At 36.7% G+C, this 22,833-nt stretch overlaps 1 protein-coding gene across 1 annotated transcript in view; it reads right to left on the reverse strand.

The window, feature by feature from the left end:
* DOK6 (docking protein 6) overlaps positions 1-22,833 on the reverse strand; it is a 262,700-nt gene that overhangs the window by 50,925 nt on the left and 188,942 nt on the right. Inside the window, exon 6 of the mRNA XM_086742170.1 lies at positions 14,966-15,104. Within this exon, the coding sequence (XP_086598296.1) occupies positions 14,966-15,104 (139 nt within the window). The remainder of the gene's footprint in view (positions 1-14,965; positions 15,105-22,833) is intronic.

Raw genomic sequence — 22,833 nt, forward strand, 5'->3', positions numbered from 1 at the left:
TTTCTCCTACGAGGAAAAGTTGAGAGCTGGGACTGAGCCTGGAGAAGAGAAGGCTCAGAGGGGTGATCTTATCAATGTTTGTAAATACCTGAAGGAAGGGTGCAAAGAGGACACAGCCAGACTCTTTCCAGTGGTACCCAGTGACAGGACCAGAGACAGTAGGCACAAACTGAATCACAGGATGTTCCCTCTGAACATCAGGAAACGCTTTTTCCCTGTGAGGGTGACTGAGCACTTGCACAGGTTGTCCAGGGAGGCTGTGGAACCTCCCACCTTGGAGATACTCAAAAGCCATCTGGACGTAGTCTTGGGTAACCACCTCCAGGTAGCCCTGCTTAAGCCAGGTGGTTGGACAAGATGACTTCCAGAGGTCCCTTCCATCCTCAACTTGTCTATGATTCTATAATTAGCATCTCCAAAATTACAGAGAAGGTTTTACTGAAAAGGGAGTGTGTCAGATATATCTTCTGAACAAGGTAGGAATAAGTAAGTGGGAATGGGAAAGAACCAACTGAAATGCATCAATTGGAGAGGTGAAAGAAAGAGATCTACAAAGGCTGGTATGCTTCACTAGAAAAGTTTTCTGAGGAATTCACCCTGAGATTTATGGTATTCCAGGAGGTGTGTCAAGTGTGGCAAGTGAGGCTTGCCATCAGTGCTGACTTGCAAAGTCTTGTCCTCCTTCTTCTGTCTGCTTTTTACTCTCCTTACTCTGCTGGGTATCCCTCTCTCTGACAAAGCTGTTCATGTCTGATCTCAACCTGATATGCTTTGGAGAAGATTTCAAAGTATATAAGTTTTTTTTTCATGGTATTGCTTGCCAAAAGATCTGATATATCTTAAAGAGGTATTTGGGGCACTTGAAGTCCTCAATATTTTACTTGAGAGTACTGGAAGGACAGGCTTTCAAACTTCATAGAACCTGCTTTGGCCAGTTTTAGAACTGGTATGGTAAAACTCTTGGCATGAAAATTCTCTCTCTGTGGAGAAGAGATTTCAAAATAATTTCAAAATACCCACTAGTATGTGGGAAGAAGGGTGAAATAAGGATGAACTCACAATATCCTTAGCTGGGAGAACCTTATCTGAGTAAGTTTGGGGCTGAAAAATTGAAATTATAAGGCTTACATATGTATTTTGGAAAAAAAATGCTAGAATCTGCATTAAGAATGTTCACTGTGCAGTTATTTGAGTTTCATTCTTTCTGATAAAGCAAATGCCTTGGACTTCATGAGCCTTCTTTTGAAGTTTTTCTTCTATTGTCTGAAACAGATCAGTAGCTTTCAATTACACATATTTGTGAAAAATCACATTTCTTTTAGGTACTTCATTTCAGTATATAGAAATTACTGGTACCAATGAACTTTAATAAAATGACAGGAAGACAATTTTCTGTATACTTGCTGAAACAATAATCATCAATAACCTTTCATGAATATTCCTTATTGAGATTATCAGTGCGTGACTAGTATTCAGTAACACATACAGCCTTCCTGACCTCTACTTTCTCACATTTTCAGAAGTTAGTTTTATATGTCATACAAAGATATTTCAGTTAAAAAGAAAAAAATAGCAACTTCAGAATACATAATGTCGTGGTTTTGTTAGTGAGGGGGGGCCTAAGGTGGTAGCTTCTGTAGGAAACTGCTAGAAGTCGCTCCCCTTTGTTCAGTGGACTCGGCCGGGCCTAGGGTGGACCTGCTGCTGGCCAAGGCTGAGCCGATTGGTAGCAGAATGTTCCATGATAACGCCTCTGCGATAACGTATTTAAGAAGGGGAAAACAGAAAAAAAAGAAGAGAAGATGTGAAGAAGCTGAGTGGGGGCAGAGGCGCAGAGGGGGAGGCGCAGGCCTCATGGGCCTTGCAGGCCTCACCCTCTGGCCTCTTGCCAGGCAGCCGACTGGGCCCGACTCGGTCCAGCCCGTCTGCAAGAAGTGGAGAGGAGATGAGAAGTGAATAAGATGTAAAAAAAGATCCTGAGAGACATCTACCAGCCTGTTGTGAGGAACGGCTGCAGACGCCAAGGTCAGTTCAGAAGGAGGGGGAGGAGTAATACGGGTCCTGGCCAAGATTCCCCTGCAGCCTGTGGTGACGACCATGGTGGAGCAGGTTGTCCCCCTGCAGCCCATGGAGGTCCACGGAGGAGCAGAGATCCACTTGGAGCCCATGAAGGACCCCGTACCAGGGGAGGTGGATGCCTGAAGGCAGCTGTGGCCCATGGAGGGCCCGCTGGGACAGCTGTTCTGAAGGGACTGAACTCCATGGAAGAGACGACCCACGCCGGAGCAGTTCCATGAAGGACTGTGGCGTAGGGGTGGGACCCCACGATGGAGCAGGGGAGGAATGTGAGGAGTTCTTCCCCCGACCATGAAGCAGCGGCGTGAAACAACGTATGATGAACTGACCGCGACCCCCATTCCCTCTTCCCCCCTGTGCCACTCAGGAGGGGAAGGTGGTAGAGATAATGTTAAGCCTGGGAAGAGGGAAGGGTGGGGGGAGGTCATCTTGTTCTCTGTCTCATTATCCTGCTATTTGTAGTAATAAATGAATAGTTTCCCCAAGTCGAGTCTGTTTTGCCTGTGACGGTAACTTTAAGGATTTCTCCCTGTCCTTATCTCAAACCTCGAGCCGTTTTTCCTTATATTTTCTCTCCCTGTTCTCTCGGAGGGTGGGGGGAGTGAGAGAGAGACTGGTAGTCTGGTCCTGATCAGGGCTGAACTACGACACATAAAAATTGCTATCATGTAGTAAGGCCCTCTTAGATGACTCTTCAATACCTTCCAAAAGAACATATTTCCTTCATTTTAACTAGTTACTTTTAAACATTACAAATACATCTTGAATCATACACACTGGAGCTAGTTATACATGTGCAATGCTCATGAATGTACATGAATGTACAATATGAAGTTTTAGCTTTGAAACACACTATATTTTTGTAGAGGGGGCTAAAAATACATCTGTGCATATGAACACACAAATAAACATATTAGTTTAAATTAATGTGTTAATATTTAATTGAATGTTTATTTTAGTGTCTCCATTGCTTTTAGTGGGCTTTTACAGATTTAAAATCATCTGAGCAGCTGGTATGTAAAAATAAAGGGCTATTCTTTTCCACTGTGTATGCCCACGCACATGGGGATCACATCATGATCATAGAATCACATAATAGTATCATGTCTAGAGATAGATGCAGCCAGAGAACTCTTGACCTTGATCAGTTTTAAATTTGCAATAAGATATTATTCAAAAGCAATGCACACACTTCTGCATAAATATACATAATGTATCTTTGGAAATATTTTGGGGGGCTCCAGAAACACCTTAAATGAGAGCCAAGACTCTCCAAATCACAGTTCAAGTTTCTGCGTATAAAATCAGCTAGTGAAATTTTTACTTCCTTACTGATGCTAGTTTACTAATGTAGCAAAATACTTGCAAATCACAACCCCATCTGAAAGGGAAAACAGTGTTTGTAAATTGGTGTATCTTTGAAAATACTTGTATCAGCCTAATAAATCCTACAACTGGCAAGATTTCTCCATTTAATTTCATTTTCAGACAATAACTGAGGTGATTTTTTTTTCCACTGGCAAAAGTTGCTTGCTGTAGCAGAAGTCGTAGTTGCATGACCACATGCCCTATAACTCAAGCCTTTTGAAATCCATGATTGCAATTAAAAGAACAATCCTTTGCCTCCATGCTGGTGAGTTCCAGCTTCATGAAACAAAGGAAACAGAATTATAGCTGTTGCCATGGAAATCTACAACTCCATTACTTTTTTTCTTCACGTAATACAAAGCGTAGGTAAAGGTGATCACTGAACAATATGTGGAAAACATTACAGAAATGCCATCATTTTACAAATGATTTTACAAAATCTCTAAGCCAGTAGCAATTGTTTTACCAGCAACTTTTACCACTGTGTCCTACAAGGAAACAATTAAGAATAATGAAGAGACCACAAGTTCTTTCATTTTATAAACAAGAACCTATGCTGATTTGTCAGCGGGTGTTGAATCACAGATACTATAGAGATATGCATTCAACAGCCAGCCATATGAACCCACGTGAAACTTGCCTGGCAGCTACCTTTCTGGAAATGGATTCTGACAGACTGAATATGTGATGAGAATAGCAGCTTTTACTCTGAGACAGTAACAGAGTGATGTATGCTTCTACTGTAGCATCTTCATTAAGCCCTTACTGCTGAATACTGCAGAACTGAAATATTTTTGAAAAACCTATTCCTGCAGTTTAGATGGGTCAGTACTCCAATACTTTTTAACATCTCCATCATCGACATGGGCAGTGGGACAGAATCCACCATTAGCAAATTTGAGGTGACAGTAAACTAGAAGGAGCAGTCAAACATGCAGATGTGGGAGCTTCCATTTAGAGGGACCTCAGTAAAGCAGAGGAAAGGGCTGACAGGAATCTCACAACGTTCAGCAATGACAGATGTTAATGCTGCAACTGGATGAGGACAACTCAGTGCACAAGTACAGCTTGGGGATTGACTTTCTAGGTAAAAGCTCTGCCAAAAGGACCTAGTGGTCCTGGTGATAACATGAATGATGAGTGTACACGTGCAGTGATAGAGGTTAACCACATGCTGGACCACATTAGCAAAAGCATGGCCAGCAGGTTGGGGGAAGTCACTTTTCCCCATTATTTGGCATCTGTGAAACCACATCTGGAAGTTCAGCTGTATTCACAGAGTCTTCAGGTTTGGGCCCTGGTACAAGAGAAATCTCAAACTGGAGAGAGCCTGGCAGAGAACCTTTAAGAAGCAGAATATGATCAGTGACACTGGATTAAGTGTCTAATGTTTATTCAGCATGATAAAGAGAAGGCTAAGACAAATCTAACTCCAGATTCTCTCTCTCTTTTTTGAAGGTATGCTGTAGAGAAGACTGTTACCAGAGATGTACAGTGAAAAGAAAAGAGGCAACAGTCACAGGCTGTGGCAAGGAAAATTCAAGACAGACTTAAGGAAAAATTCTTCACAATGAGAGCAGCCAAGTGCTGGAATGGGTGCCCATAACCCACATCCTTGCGGGTACTCAAAACTTGGCTGGATAAGACTCTGGGTAACTTGATCTAGTTTTGATGCTATCCCTGCTTTGAACAGAAGATTAGGTGAGCTGACCACCAGCAGTCCCTTCCAGTGCCAGTTTTTCTGATCTTACAGTAAATAGGTTAGAAAATCTGAGAGCTAATGAGATGTGCTGTGCCACTGCATTAACTTTATGTTATTTTGCTTACTGTAGTAGCTGCATATCTTTATATAATATTGCTACTGTAGTAAGTGAAAGAATGTCAAATCAACAGTACAGGGCCTGTACTGTCTGCACTACTGGCTCACATTTCTCCTGAATAAGATTCCTACACAGCTGATAAATAAAAAACTGTTAGCATGGCTAGTAGTGTATGGAATATCAGTAATGTAAGAACAACAACCCAAGGCTGAGACAAAAAAGGAACATAAACTACCCCTAGCTGGACAGGCTTTGATTAATTCATATCAAAAGACAGCTTGTACTTTGAAAAGTGCCCATAATTCAGATATGGCTTTTTTTTTTAGGTACTAAATATCTGTTGTCTTCAATCTAAACATAATCAGAGAGATTATTATAAATAATTTTCATATTAAAAAACCTGTGATCTTTATAAAAAGGAATGGCTGCAGAGAAAAAAAGTAAAATGAAGACAAAGGGTGAACCTAATTTTTGTCCTACCAACAGCTACCTGATGAGTCAAAGCATAAAAAGCACAGGAGGGATTTACAGAGTAACTTTAGGACTGTTATAAGAATTTTTGATCCCCTCTCAGATTATTACTTTTTATAATTCTCCTATTCTCTGAAAAGCACTGTGCCCCTCTGTAAATAATTGATAAAGAAGTTTCTTATTAATCAAAGACAGAGCCTTAACTATTCCCTTGGGTGATATAAAGAACTCCTGAAAAGAGTTGCTGAAATAGAGGAAGGCCTTACTTGACAGGAGACACAGGACGATACAATAGTTCAAAAGATCGATGAAAACCGTGTGAAAAATAACTTTTTCAGAAGTTAATTCTTCTGTGAATAAGTAATTTACTATGATTCAGGATTTGTGTTGTTGTTGTTATGTTGCTGTGCTATTCCCAGCATACAGCTGATTACTCTGTGACCTTGGGCAACTCATACGCAGCTGTATTTGGCCTTAATCCTTCTATACCTCATTTTACTCATTAGTATAATTATTATAATAATACCTGTCTCCTGAGAGCATTGGGCAACTTCATCAGCTATTATTTTTGCTAATAATAATAGGAGCTCTTTATAGACTACTTTAGTTTACAAGAAACAGTCTTCTCAAAATAGCAGATATGAGATTCATAATAAATTAAGCCCATTGGAGAACTGGCTTGAGAATTATTGTTCTAGTAATACTTAAGTCAACATAACCTGCTCCTCTGTTAATAGAGTGTGATGACATAAACCTACCAGTACGGTTACACAAGCAAGTTGTTTTAAGTGTACACAATGCCAAAGAAAACTTCCTTTCCATACTAAATGTTTCTCAGAGTTTAGTTAAGGGAAGGGCTGAGAATAGCCAAACGGGGTTCAGCCGGGCATGCAACAACTATTGTATAATTACAGCAATGATTCCTAATTTATCACCTATATCACCCACAGCTTTTAGCAAATTAGACTACTAATCAAACCATAACATTTGTTCAGGGAAGTTCTTTCGCTCTTCACTTTTCACATTTTCTGGAAACAAATATGAATTTCAACTTGGCAGTGCCTCTCCAGATGCTTTGATAGCTCTGTAAACATACAATATTTTGTGAAGTATAAGAAAGTAAAAAAAAAATTGCAAATGTGCTTACGTCACCAACCTTCAAATCCACATATTTTCAAATGCAACTTTGTAAAGTTGACGTAAATGATACCTAACCTCTAAGAAATATATACCTAGCTCTTTAAAAAGTTCCTAGAAATGTAGATAGGTGGCTACATGGATTTTTAAAGCACCTATGTGATAACTTCTCAGGAGGGTTTGCATCTTCAGATGCCTGACTATACAAACATCTTTGTCCTATTGCCTTTAAACAAACCAACCAAATTCTAGCTGCTTAAACTGAAATGTTTACAATGCAGCATACTTGCACGCAAATATATAAATAAGGTAAACAGAATAGGGAAAACAGTGTTCATGAGATTCATGTCTGCACTTTAGGATGGTTTCATAGGATGGAGCAGGCTCCTGGAGGACAAGAAATTGTATTGTTTCTGTTATGAGACAATTCTGTGAAAATTTTATTTCAAGTTTTGGTTCAGCTTCTACTTTGTATTAGGAGGAAGGCAAATTTCAGTCTGAGTCTTAGATAGCACCATAGACAGAAACCTAGAAGAACACTACAACATTACACAAAATATTCCAGAAATTTTTAAGACAGAGAGAATGAGAGTAGTTTCTAGGTTAAGATGCACATCCGTGTAGTGAGGTACTTGGGTTTTAGTCCCTAGGAGAGATTTAGGGCATCTTTTTGCATTCAAGATTGTCCAGCCCAATGGCTAGGGACAGGAGAGATTTCAAAATTGTGTCAGGCAATGGAAGAATTGAATTTTTCCCACTATGCTCTGAATGATAGCCCTCATGACTACTGCTGCTTCAAAAACATTCAAAACTCCAGTGCAAGTTTTAGTTTTCAAATGGCAAAATGGTATTTAAATTACATCACCAGCTACTCAAAATATCTGATACTCTTATGCAAGGACTTGCCAGCTCTGCTCTTGCATCTACCCACGCCACTTACCTACACATTCCACAAACCTTTAGGTTGTCTGCAGTGTTTCTGACTAATAACTCTGTTTCCTCCCCTGCTCTAGCCCACGAGCAGCTATGGTTACCTTTTATTACTGTAGTAAAGACTTTCCCTATACTGCGGTTTCATTCAAACACACAGCAAACATCCAGCAACAAAAACCACCTGCAGTGTCCCCTAGAGAAGTTGAGCTTTACACCTCATCCTCTCACTGCCTGCAAGGTGCTGTATAGGAGAGAGCAGACTGCTGAAGCTGACAGAGGAAGAGGGGGGTAAAAACGGTGCTGGTAAAAAAGGTATAGGCAGGGGACTCTAGTGGCCATGGAAGTTCAGATTTCATGGTGAGATGAAGTATTTTATTTTAGGAAGTGAATGACACCTGCCGCATAGTTTTTTGAATGCTGCTGCAGTAGTTGAATATCTATTATTGGATGAGTAATAGTTCCTGAAAAAAATGCCAATGAAATAAATCTACATTCAAGAAAATATTCACCTTCAAATATGATTTAAAAATGAAACAGCTTCAGTTTGAGGAATTGTTAACTAAACATCCACATATCCCCTATTTTCTTCTGAAGTGGTGAATGTCAGTAATAGATTTGCAACACAACTTTAGCATTTACTTCATCCAAGTATATACAGTTTTCTGAGCCTGAGGACTAACAAAGAGCCTGGCAAAATTGTTAAAAAATTCTCACAGAAAAATCAGAGTCAGGAAAAATGCCATTATGAGCTTAATGAACCAAGAATCCTATGGGAAATTACTGATACTTACGGGAACTGGGTTTACAAAACTCAGATCTAAAAGTACACAGATTCTGACTCAGGGGCAGGGTAGAGGGGGGGAAAGTCAGCATTCTTGTTTTTGTGGTTAATCTTGGCAATATTTACAGATGGTCATGGTTTGCCTGTGGGTAGACAGATCCTGCAGTGGAAGGCTCCCAATTTTGTATTATTGGTTTCCACCACAAAGAAGGGTGAGCTTTACTTCTCTAGAAGTCCTCTTCTGCCAAAAGCGCTGCAAGGCTAATTCAGCTCTAACTTGTAACTTTGAAAGATCTCTAGAACTAGTAATTGAAATAAGCTTCAAAACACCTGTGCAAACCAAGTAAACAATTCACTAACTATGTATTGCAATAAAGCAGCCAGATTTTTACAGGGTTATAAAGTTTATAAACAAACATTCAGCAACATCATACAGTAGTTTCAGATGGGAAATACAGAACAATATTGAGCTAAGTATTCGCATGAATAACTGACCTGAGGCTATACTTTATCTTACGTAAAGTGCATGAGTTCATGAATGATTGCAGGTATTCGGAACCTCAGTACCTGAGCTCATACATAACTTGGGAACAGAAGAAAATATACTAAGAGACCAATATGTCATGCCATGGGATCTTCTATGGATGAAATCTGGAATTTTCTTCTCCATTTTCTCCTCCAGGTATTCACTTGACCCAAATGCACTTACGCAGAAGAGAGGTTTGCCAAATTAAGTAAATTGCAGTGCTGAAATTGAGCCTAACAGACATATACTTTAACGAAATATTTCAAACAATCATTGGGTCGGCAGCCTCCACTAGTGTGTCTTTGAATTTCCCGTACTTCACAGTCAAAAATAATAGTTATACCATTGCACAAAGACATAAGTAACAACCATAAACCAGACAAAGCCCTGAAGATGCATTGGCAAAGATAGGATAATTCAAATTCAAACCATCATTTTAAAATGAAAAATTCAGAATGTTTGATGTATTTGTTGACGATGTTTGATCCTGTAATCTTTCAATAAGTACGTGCTTAGGTTGTGATCAGGTTAGAAATACATGAAGAAATACTTAACACAAACTTGTTTACAGAGCAAAACTAAATTAAAAGGTCACTGTGGAACTAATGCTGTTATTTTCACCAGCCTCAGAGTTTGGTTTTTTTTTATTTTCTGCTTCTAAGACAACTTATATTGATATTCTTCATTCAATTTACATTCTTATTAATATCATGCCTGACAACTCTGTCATTTACATTTATCCTCAGACCAGTCCTACAAAATACTGTTATCCTTCTCATTCTGTTCCAGAAAAGAAAGAGAAAGATTAAATGACTAGCACGCTTACTTCATAGCCACCTTCCTCTTTAACCTCTCCTTAAGCCCAGTTCCATTGCCTGATGTTTGTATTCTTTGGCACATTCACTATTTCCTTCCTAGTGACTTTAAAAAAAAAACAAAACAACCAAACAACAACTAATTGATAGTATCTTTTTTAAATGACAAAAATCTATCATGATGACTCATTCACTTATATTAAGTTGAATATTAGAGACAAGGCTTGTAAATAACAAGAATGGAAGAGAAATAGGCATCACAATCTAAAGTGGTATTATTTTTGCAGCTTTGCTGTCTAAAGCAAAACAAGTGTCATAGAATATTTCCTATGATAATATTATGAAACTTGTACCATTATAATTTCTTCATACATTCATACTTTGGTCTTACTGGCATCTGATTAACTGTAGCTGCTTAACATCAACTTTAGTACTATCTTATTTAGAATTAGTATTTTACACATTGTAAATTTTTATTCTTTTTAGATTACATCGTAGGTTTTTACTGGCAGCTCTTGAAAGAAGTGATTTATAAGGTTACAAAGGTATGACTATTTCCTTAGTGTTCCTCCCTCATATACGTAGTCATAATATGAGAAATCTACAGTTCTTAACCCTCCATTTTATACACTTGAAAAACAGTGGGTGCAGAAGTTGTAGCAGGAGTGTTTTCAGTGGAGGCAGAAGATCAAAGCTGGCACTAGGGAGGAAAATCCAATGCCATGTGACATTAAGCACATTGTCTTCCTGGTGTAGAGGTTAGATAGACAAGTGCTGCTGAGAACAACTGTGTTCATATGCTGGTGTATTAACATTATCTTCACTGAGATTCTTTAGAAGAAGATCACTAAAACCAACATCATCTACTGAGCGCAAGAAGGAGGGTACTCAGCATTTACAGAAGGTAAATTATTCTTTTTCCTTCTCTCTTCGAGATGGCATAACTGGGGAGATCTGATTGTTCATTGGCGCCTCTGTAACTCAATTCAGCTCAGTAACCCTGCAGAATCCTCTTCCTTTCAGCTATTTTTTTTTTTTAACCGAATTAGCAAACTGAATTGACTTCCTGAGTCAGATAAGCACCTGAGCTAACAGAAGGGAAGCGGGAGGAGCTTGCAGCCCAGCCTGGGGACAGGGGATGGATGGATGAAAGAGCTGGCTGTTAAGACACTCAGACATACATCTTCCATGCTTAACATTAGACTACAGTTAGTGGGGATATATGCTATTTTTCAGGCTATCACTTTTTTATTTTTCAATTTTTTTTTTTATAATTCCAGGACTGCTAGTCCAACCAGATTTCTAAATGTTACATTCAAAAACAAAAGGGAGAATGGTGTGTACACGTGTACAAGAGAAGAGGTATGTAAGAATGCAGACTATTCAGATGATAAAACCAGAGTTGTTGTCACTCTCATATAGATAATACAATAGCACTAAATAAAATCTTGTAAATAGAAAGCCAGTCACTGTTCATTTTAATTCACTTGTGTTGACACTGTAAAACCGCTAAAAAAACCACTCCCATATCTCAAAAAACCATCTCCCCTCAAAAAAACACCCCCCAAAAAATTATAATCTTTATTACACTGATCCATTAGAAAAGTGAAGACTGAAAAAAGTGAATATACAGATAACAATTTCCCTGAAAAAATTTAATTTTTTAATCACTTGCTTTACCCCAAATTTGCTATAGTCCCAAACAAAGAGAGCATAAAACACTATCACTTTGCCAATTTAATGTTTCAAACTCAATCAAGAAAACTATCTGAGATAAATTAGGTCATTATCCACTTTACCATAGTATTTGAATAAAATCCAGTCTGCTTTGATCACAGTAAACCCACAGTTGTTTATACAACTCAAAACCACACCTATGCCAGGGACAATTGATCCAGTACTTCATGACCTTCTTCCAGTGTTATAATTTGAAAGGGAAATGGGCACATTACCGCCTACTAAAACTGACTGGGCTTAGCTTGCTTGTGATGAGCATGAGGCAGACTTGGTACTGTATTAGCTGCCACAGAACAATTTTGCTTTCAGTTCATGCCCTTTCAAAAGTATTGGGAAGAATTAGTTTCCTTTCCATGTCTCTCTCTCTTATTAACATAGTTATCCAGCATGTTACTTGGCTTGAGTAATAGATTTCTTAGGAGAAAAATGAATTTATTGCTTAGTATACTGAACCAGCATTTTTGTGTGCAGGGATGTTCATAAATAGAGTAAATGCAGCCTGTGTCTGCTTGCAATACCTTCATCTGACAAGTCACTGGCAGCAGTAACTAATTTCACCTTTTTACTTCTGTTAGAATTTGTTTCTGGGGTTTTTGTGTGTTTTTTATCTTTTTGCTTTTTTTTTTTTATCAGTAAGGTGACACACTTTGTGTATTCATTATGAGAACTAACTGTAATATATAGATTTCATCAAGATTGCTTTGGTAAAAATCACATTTTGATTTCCTTCATAAATTGTATTAACTTTTTATAATATTGGATTACAATTTATTATAATCTGGAAAAAATTAAATGAAACAGTGTATTCATTACTTAAAATATGTTAAAACTTAGGATAGAACACAGAAATATTCAAGAGTCCTTTGTAATATATAACTTCTAAAGATTGTAAAGAAGAAGTAAAGATGGAATTTTTGTTATGTTTTTTTCATTTTTTTCTGATTTGTATAATAATGGATTATCATAAAGCTTCCTTTATTTTTAAAAATGGCTTTCATTTTCACCTTTATCAAAAAAAAAAGGAGAAGATTTAATACTATAATATTAAACATGAGCTGTTCATTACAGAAAGTGTCAGTAAAGAGTCAAAAACCACAAGTATAGAGCTGTAGATACACAGGACCAAAAGTCAAGCTTTGGGAAGACCTAAAAGAAGTTTATGGTCTCTAGATCTTTGACTTAAAATATCCTTTCATTTGTATTTCAATTTCAGATCTTAAAGAAAAAATATACATAGGCATTTGGTAAAACTGTTTCATTTAGATATTAGAGAAGCAATTACACTTAATAAGGAAAACAACACATACTTAATCTATTTAATATCTTCAGATTTTGTTTCCAGTATGAATACAACTCAAATGCTGCAGGTGACTCCTTAAAAATTCAGCATCCCATCAGTCAGGAGCAGTCAAGCTTCCAAAACCAAAGCTAGATTAGCTTAGTAGTTGAAGTATAAAATCAACAGATTTTTCAGCCTCTTTTACGCAGCCCACAGCTTCTACACAGCCTACAGCAGGCCTCTACCAATTTCCCTCTCCAGACCACAGAGCAGCTGCATCCAGGAGACAAGTACATAACACACTGCATGGCTGAGTCATTTCTATTTCTCAGCTCACTCTCTGAATTTGATAATACATACCATATGGCCACAGGCTTCACAAATGAGGTTTCAAGGAAGTAATCTGATGGCAGAATGGAAACAGCTTTGCTAAGCAGCAAAGCTGCTAATCAATACATGGAAGTCTTGAAAGTGGTGGTTCCATGAAAGGAAAATCCTGTATGATCCTGGTGTAAGCACTTACTACAGCAGCATGAAAATGCTCTCATTTATCTTACTAGTGTAGACACTTTAAAAGCAAACATATTTATAATGATGCTTTCACCTGGTTTTGGACTATCATTCAATCACTTTCTGCCCAGCAGAAAGTTTTTTTTCTTTTTGCTAGGACTTCTACTACTTCAGATGCTTTTCCATTTACTTTATCATCTATCTTATCTTGGACTTTCCAGCAATTCCTCCTGTGTACCTAACCTTATTTTAGTCTTGATTGTGAACTCTCCTCTTCCTGCTTTTTCTGTCCAAAGTTTGTGCATCTCAACTATTGTGGAACTGCTCCTACTTTACATAGTTTTATTGAAAAACTCACCTGCCTTTCTTAATAAACCACCAAAAAAGTAACTTCTTACAGCTTCTTGTCTCTCAGCTCTTTGAGACATGGAGACTCTGAGGGGATCATTTAACATAACAGACTTTTGACATGGAAATCTTAAGTATTTTTCAAGTTTATTTTTAAATAAATAGAGGAAGATAGGCTTATCTAGGGAGTAATTAGGAGAAAGAGTTGAACACTGGGGTCCTGACTTGCCCTTTGCAAGAATCTTTCTCTCAGGAGTGTGAGCAAGTTATCTTGACAGTGATGGAGTAGGGCAGGAGAGAAACATGTAAGTCATCTTTGCATGATTGCGGGCATGTACATGATGGGTGAGGGAGGGAAGGAAGGAAGAGAGAGAAGAGAGTCATTGGAAATTGTGCAATTACTGTAAAATCTCTTTCTAGGGGCAAAGACACGTAGAGAATTGTGGTCATCTGAGAAAAAGTATGCAGAACAAGTTCCCTGGCCTCCCAATATCTTTCCTCTCTGATGGATATAAAGGTAGCTTCAAAACACAGTTGAAAGTTAGCTTTCCAGAATAATTATTTAAGACCATCGCTACTTCTAAGCATACAGGGAACACTTTTTTTCTTTCCTCTCTTAAAAAACTACAAACTTTTCAGTAGTCACTTAAAGATAACTTGTGCAAACAGGAAAATCTTAACTTAAAAGTAAAAAATAGCTCTTTTTTTGAACCCACATTGCATTGCTACTTATTATAGTGTAGGGAAAGTAATTTCTTTCTGGGGTTAAGGAAAACAGAACGAGTCTGCTGTCACCTAAGAGTGTTTATACCAGACTTTTTTCCCACCCGTGAGGCCATGAGGAGCAATTAACACTTATTCATCAATAGTCAACTCACAGGTAGCTTCAGCTAAAGGCTTAATCTTTGAGTAACAGAACCACAGTTTTGAGAAGATAACCATGGATCTAGCATTTAATGATATCCACTGTTCCAAAAAGACATCAACAACAGATCATTGTATAGCATATGCTGAAAATCCCTGACCTTGAAAATACATAAAACCAAACCCCTGTTTTGTCTTAGCCACACAGCTAATACCATTATTATGGCTGCTATTACTCCATACTTCTTTTGTTCATTACCAGTTTTTCTAAATTTAAAGATTTTGGTGAAAATACCTTACCCTTGCCTTTTGCTCCATCTCCATCATTAATCTTTCATGTTGCTCTGCTATTGCCAGTGTTGCAGAATGGACTTTCTGATATATCATTTCTCCTTCTCGTGTCTGAAAGGTGAACAGCCCTTCTCCTGTGTCACACATCCTGCAGTGAGATTTAAGCAGAATGGAGGGAGAAAAAATGAATACTGTGTAATTTTTATCTATTATAAAAAGTGCACACTTTGCAGTAGAAAATGCCAACTTCTGTAGTTAAACTCTGGAATTCCAAACATTTGCAGTTATTTTTACCACTGAAGAGAGACACATTCCAAAAGATGTGCAGAACTTCGTGAACATAACCTTTAAATTCAGTTTTAATCATCATCTGGATAGTGAAAAAGAAGTTATATCATAGAATAAAAACTTGAGGTAATGCAGTCAGCTGTTTCCAGCGTTGTTTCAAATGTCTGCACTGGTAAGTGGGAGCTAAATTTAATTCTCTTAACCAATTGATGCCAGAAGTACATAGCACATTATGACTTTGAAAAGTTGACACTTTAAGAGAACATTGACCAATTAAAAATGCTATTATAGTTAATCACTACAAAGAAGCAGTATAGAAAGAGAGCATTAACAGGGTTAAATTAGAACTGTCTCTGTTAGTACATTTATGTGAGGCAGTGTCTAAAGCTATCTTAATAATTACAAAAGCCATTTAGTCTATTTGACAATAGGAACAGTATTTCTGCAGTATAAAAAGATTAAATTGTGAAAAAAAACCCCACTAGAAATAAAATTTACTTTCTTCTTTTGAGAGAGCAACTGCTCTTATCCTTATCTGTGATATTGCTGTGTCATTATTCTGAAGAAGAAGAGTAGTCCATGGTAAATGTGACAACAAAGAGGGCTGGGAAATATAGAAAATAGGAGCAGACAGTAATGTGAGATAATTGAATGACTGCTACTTTGAGGATATATATGGTGTTAAACAGTGGTGCAATTCGATATACTTGTATTAGTAGTTCAATGATATTATCAGTGTCTGACTTCTGTATTGTTATAGACTTCTTGCAATTTTAGAAATAGAATTAAAAAATCTTTTATATTTGATCTAATACTTCCTGCAAAGATTTTAAGTTATCTGTCAGAAAATTTTTGACTCATCTCACTGATGCATAACATCCTTCAACAACAGAACAATTTCAATTTGCCTTAAAAATACCAGATTCTTTTAATGTTTTGATTATTTATATCATTTTTAAGGACATCTATTTTTTTTTAATATCCCAGCACCTTTAGCATGGGCCCAGAAAGGTGGTGGTATGCAGAAACAAACCCCTTTAGAAAAATGTGTCCTGAATAGTCTCATGTTCTAACAGGTTTTTAAATCTTTAGAGTTTGGATCCCAGATTCTGCATGACTATTCATATATTAAATTTTACAAAATTTTCCCATCAAATGAACATATAGATCTATATTGTTTTAATTAAATAATCATTTAAATGTCTCCTGTTACATTATATGCACACACACACACACTATTATATTGCAGCTTTTTGAAAACTGTTTTTTTTTTTTCATGAGACTTACCTTTTTGTCACATTAGAATACAGCTTCTTACAAGATTTTATTTCAAAACTCATCTGAACAGGACTATTGTGCCATATAAGAGACTACTGAGAGTTCAGCAGTTGCTTTTGATTTTGAGGCTGATCAGTGAAAATAAAACCTTATTTACATTTACAAAGTCTTTGACTGTTCAAAGACGTGTTCAGGAGACACCCTTTCATAAGCCTTCTATACAGAATTTATACATGGCTGTGTTTCGGAAGAACAGGAAGTGTGGGAGGCAGAAACAGATAAAACAGAGGTTCTTCTGGAAAATAGCTGGTGAAAATACCTAGTAATGATCAATTGAGGTGTGGAAAAAAAAAGTCATAGTCTTAAGAATAGATGATTTATGAAATTAACCATATGTATATTATCCAAAATTCTCAAATAAAAATAGGCTTCCCCATCCCAAGATGTAAAGAAAATACAATCCACTTTGTAAACAGCGTTATTTGATTCATATGAAGCAGTGTGCCAATTAATAGATTAAAAAAGAAAAGCTTTTGTATTAAATTCCAATGAAGGTCAAGATCATTGCTGTAAACATTTAAGATATTTCATATCGCTAGCCACAATTCTCCAAAGAGCTTCTGGTAGAAATAAAATGTCTCCAGAGTTTTGTGACGTTATGGCAACAGCCTTTCAGATCCCTCAGGGTATCATATAGCTGGTACTCTGCTTTTGTGTAAAGAGATCTTAATAAAATTAAAACAGTGTGAAATGGAAAGTCTGGAAAAAAACGACAAGGTTTCTGAAACTGAAGCAAAAATATGATATTTTTGTTGATTTCAGAGGATTAAAAATCCTACAGGGATAAAAACAAGGAAGTGGGCAATGGGGCATGATTAAGATTCAGGAGTTAAGCCACTTGTTTTTACCAAGCAAAACCTAGCCACCACTGCTGTTGATTGGATCAGGGTCTGAACTGCCTGCACGGCCCAGGGTGGAGGCAGTGGTGCAGGATGTGGCACTTGGCCCCTGCATCTCAACCACCACACAAGATGGCACCATGTGGCCCCGCTTCCCAACTGCAATGGGTGACTGTGGCACACGTGTCATGGCAATGTCAGGAAGCCGTTGATGGCAGCCTCCTGGTGTCCAGACTGTGAGCTTCCCTGGCTAATGATGGATGATAGGTATACAGCTGCTCAACACTGGAGGTGGAGAAGGCATGATGCTGGAGGCATCATTTTTTTTTTAAGTGCTGAATACCCCTAACTCGCTTTGAAGTTTAAGAGAACTTAAAGGCCCCAAGAACGAACCAATTAATGAATTAATACCTGGCACATCTGAGTTCTGTAAAAGCAAAAATTGTTAGAATAAAACTTTAATCTAAACTTGTTGTTAATAATCTGTGTCCCAAGGAGATTAGTCCCTTTGCCACAGTGAAGTTTTCCTGTTTAGCTCCTCAAGATGTTATTGCTTTAGTCAGACAAAAATCAAAGTTCAGACCTTCTTTTTCTTTTTCTTTTTCTTTTTCTTTTTCTTTTTCTTTTTCTTTTTCTTTTCTTTTTCTTTTTCTTTTTCTTTCTCTTTCTTTTTTTTTCTTTTTCTTTCTCTTTTTCTTTTTCTTTTTCTTTTTCTTTTTCTTTTTCTTTTTCTCTTTTCCTTTTCCTTTTCCTTTTTCTTTTTCTCTTTTCCTTTTTCTTTTCCTTTTTCTTTTCCTTTTCCTTTTTCTTTTTCTTTTTCTTTTTCTTTTTCTTTTTCTTTTTCTTTTTCTTTTTCTTTTTCTCTTTTCCTTTTCCTTTTTCTCTTTTCCTTTTCCTTCTTCTTTTTCTCTTTTCCTTTTCCTTTCTCTTTCTTTTTCTCTTTTTCTTTTTCTTTCTCTTTTTCTTTTTTCCCTTTCCTTTTCCTTTTCCTTTTTCCCTTTCCTTCCCTTTTCAAAAGGCTAAAAAAAAACCCCAAACCTTTAAAAATATCTATGCTTTCTACCAACTTTTTAAAATGAAAATTACCTTTTCCAAAGCACAGATCTTAACTTGTCATAATGATTACTTTTTACTTTTCTGCAAAATAGTTCTCTGCATTTTTGATACTTAATAAACAAAAACTTGGCAATAATTTTATGTCAATTTAGTGACATGATAACTTTTACATTTCCTAGAATCACTTTAGAGAAAAGGTGTGCACTTCTTCTTTTCCTGAGACTGTCACAGTTATGCATTGCAGCCCAACAAACTCAGTATGACCTTCACTATAAAAAAAAAATCACTAATTTTGTATATTCTAATTCTTTGGTGAGAGACTTAACAGTTTGGGGATGTTGAAAAATGCTGATGTTACCTTCTCTATTTCTGTGTTTTCCAACTTTAAAACAGGAATGTCATTAACCTATGCTTTAGGATATTTAAGGATTCAATCCATTAAAATGTATGAAGTGCTTTGACTGAAATAGGAAAGTGCATTTTTATCTGTATTATTACAGAATGATATAACTGGGCAGATGATGAAACCAGTAGGTTTTTTTGCAGTGTTGCAAATAATCATAAATTTTTACTTCTTAAAATACTGCCATGCCTTTTCATAACTACTATTGTTAGTAGATCTGGCTCCAAAGTCAAGGCAAGGAATAGAGAGAAGGTGAGAGCTAGGCTTGTGGCCCAAGACAAACTGTATTCAGAGATGAACAACGAAAATTCTTGCTTTTTCTCAAAGGCAGGGCTTCTGTTCAAGCCAAAGATTTTCCCATCAGTATTGACAGATTTTTTTTTTTTTGCAACGTTTCCCAAATTCAGACAATGGTTTCTCACTGCCTCTGCTCACTACAATAATTTCAGTCTTCTAGAGCAGAATCAATACAATATTCACCTTGCAGAATTCCCTTCAAAAAGGAAACTTTGTTGACTTGACCTGACCACCATTTACAAATAGTACTTTTTCCCAAAAGAGATTCATGCTGTCATGTCACAGTCAAAATATTTAAAAAAATTTAATAAACAGTGCAGTATTCAGCAACTCCATGACAGGACGAGAATCTGACACCTCAGCTTCATTTCACTGTTTCAGTTAAAGGTAAAATGCATGTTAACAATAACAAATGCTGCCTGAAAACTGAGATGCTCAAAAACATTATTTGTTATAAGTCCTTGATTTGAAATAAAGGATAAATGACAACTGTAAAGAAAACTTTAGTTCTTCATATATAAAAAAAATCTAATTTTTTAATAGATTTGAATGATTTTTTTTTAACCACAAATAATTTAGCATTAAAGAAATAAAGGCTGATTTGTAAACTCATTACTCAAAAGTATATAAAACTGCAAACAAATAACTACAAAAAAGGTAAATGTCCTCAAATAGGCACTGAAAAAAATACCATTAAAAACTTTTACTCTTAAAAGCTACTTACCATTAATAACTATAGCTATTAATACATAATACAGAATAAATAACTACTACCCTAGTTTAGCATTTCTAGTTCTTTAAATAAAAATGGACTTAAAATTTTTAAATTAGAACAGATCATGGGTAGATATTGTCCAGTAATCAGAGTGCTACAAGTTACTAGTACCAAACTGGATGTAACTGCTGTTGCATAGCCTGCACCTGATGTGTGAAAAATTATTTCCTTTAAACAGTCAAGCTGTTTACTCAGGCACTTCAAGGCCCAGAGATTAAGTTAGCCAGCGCTTATTTCCTGTATGCTGAAGAATGTGGTCAGATGCCACATATGGGACCAGATCTGTTACTGTCACAAGATGAACAGTAAATAAAAGATGGCCTTTCTTTAAAGCCTTGAAGCTGGCTATCAGTCAGGAAACTTTCCTATCAGTCAGGAAACAACTAATTGGTATGCAATATTTAACTCTGAAGCGAGACACATTTCTTGTGTTGCTACAGCTTTGATTTTTCCAAAAAAGTGGTGGACACTAGCAATTTTGTCTCTAATTTAATTCGATTATCAGTGGAGATATAGAAACACTATCTCTCTTGTGGGTATCTTACTTCTGTTCTTTCCTTGTTTGTTGTTATCTCAACTTGAGCTAAGCCATTTTGACAGAAATATTTTGTTCTTTGTGTGCAAGGATGTTACACATAGCATACACTAAAGACAGGCTAGCTAACCAGTAGACCTCACTATAAAATGAATGCAAAGCTCCTCTGAGAGACCAAATTCTTTGCTTATTCCAGCTTTCAACACCTACTAGGTTGCTTCTTCCCAAATTTGTCCTTTTCTGAGAAAACGAAAAAAAAAGCAAGGGAAGCAAATAAACTCTTTGTGACTGCAGCATATTTAGATAGAAAGCTCCATTTATACCTAAGAATACTTCAACCATGTGCATTTTTATAACATTGTAAGTCAACTTCTATGTTGCAAGGATAGAAAAACAGAGGAAGAAACAAGAAAATGTTGATAAGAATCCTAACTTACAATAAAGCAGGTAAAAAAAGGGATACATTTGGTGGAGGAATCATTAAGAAAAACAATAACTACATAGATAGGATATGTATGGGACCTTGGAAAGGTCGATAGGTGAAGCAGAGAGAAGACAATTAAGGGAAAAGTGCACAAAGTGTAATTAACTCAGACATAGAACTTCAACGGCAGATGTGATTAGAAAGATCTAAAGTTGGGACAAGGTTGGTGAAAGTGGGGAAAATGTATGAAAGGGAAATGAAGATTGCCAACACGAGGCACAGCAATGATATAACAGACAACATCCAGAACAAGAAGACACAGACTCTCTAAATCTTCTGTCTGTCTCCTGTTACTCATACTCTACACGAATAAGAAGTTAGATTGCCGTCAGCATTTGAGAGTTTTATCCAAAGTGTCAAACAGGTATCCTGGCAAATTTATAAACTGAGGAGCAAATAATGAAAATTATCTAATATATGAGACCTCTGCTTGCCCCCCTTAATGATGGTTATTTACTGACAAGAATATACGACATAAAAAAGTAATTATGCATGATATCTACTAATTCCTGACTATAGATATTCCTGCATAACATTTATTGTCGTGTTCTTGCACATCAGGAGATGTTCTTGCGTGTGCTCATGAGATATAGATAGCAATGTTTTATCTTAACTTAGCTCTCTTTCATGTGGAATTTCCTTGAATTTGGCCTGAGTTAATACAGGGAACGTGGAGTATTACCACACATCTGATATGGCTCAGTAATTCGATCATGGAGCTTAGCCCTGAAGATGTATTTAAGATCAGATCTTGTATTTCTTGAGTAACCTTCAGTGTTTTCAAATAAAAGAACTAAAGAATCTCCATGCCATCAAAGCATCTTTCCTCATAAGACCACTTAGGGCAATAATCTGCAATTCTGAGAAGGAAAATGCTCAGAAATGGAGTGGAAGTGAGTGATGATTTGCTGCCAGGTAGATGGGATTCCATCCCTCAGAGGAATTCAGCAGACTTTCTCTAATATTTCCTCCAGAACTTCAATACTTTCCAAGTGATAGTTGCACATCTTTTTAAGATATTATATGCAGTTGTGGTAACAAAAAAACCTTGTGTGTTGGTCTGATGAATACACTGCTAGTCTTTCTGAACAGAGATGCATTACTCTACACATTTTCCCTCTAAAAGGGAGATTTTTTGTGTGAATAGTGTTTTTTTTTTAATTATAAGATTATTACTTTTTCTGCCCAAGCCAAATGACCGTTTAAGTAGTATAATATAATATAAACAAAAATTTTCTCATGAAAACATGTTCTACTTGTTTTGTCAGATGAGAGAGATTTCTGTACAGTACTAGTGGTAATTATGTCTCTTGGGATATTTTTTTTCTTCTCATTGCTTGTGCTGCCTCTGCAATCATTGTCTCCATGCTGCTCTCCGTGATACAACATTTAGACTAGTGGGGCATAAATCACACTGGTAAAACTTCAGGGACACTAACCCATTCCTGCATGTCAGATACTTTCCACTTCTTGCTTAATGGAAGTGCAGAAAGTGGGTTGTATCTGTCTCTGGAATTTATCAACGATTGCCCACTAGCATTTTAATTCTTTAATTAATTTTCACCAGGTTTATCCTTGTCCGTGATAAGACACGGTGGAAAAAATTGTATTTTATTTTTTTTCCTGAGGTTTGGTTTTGATAAAAAGGAGGATTCTGCCTGGGACTTGTTTCAGATCACTTTTATTTGGTTGCTACCAAGCTTTCTCATCTATTCTCAAGATGTTCTTCTTTATATTAATTACTTTGATATATCAGAATAAATGTAACAAGTGCTGAAGAGTTAAAGATACTGACTCATTCTCAATGCTGCTTAACAGTATAAAAAGTAGAAAAGCTGACTTTATTGAAGTCATGCATAAAA

Source organism: Chlamydotis macqueenii, chromosome 2 (assembly GCF_036417535.1).
Source record: "Chlamydotis macqueenii isolate bChlMac1 chromosome 2, bChlMac1.mat, whole genome shotgun sequence".
Taxonomy (NCBI): domain Eukaryota; kingdom Metazoa; phylum Chordata; class Aves; order Otidiformes; family Otididae; genus Chlamydotis; species Chlamydotis macqueenii.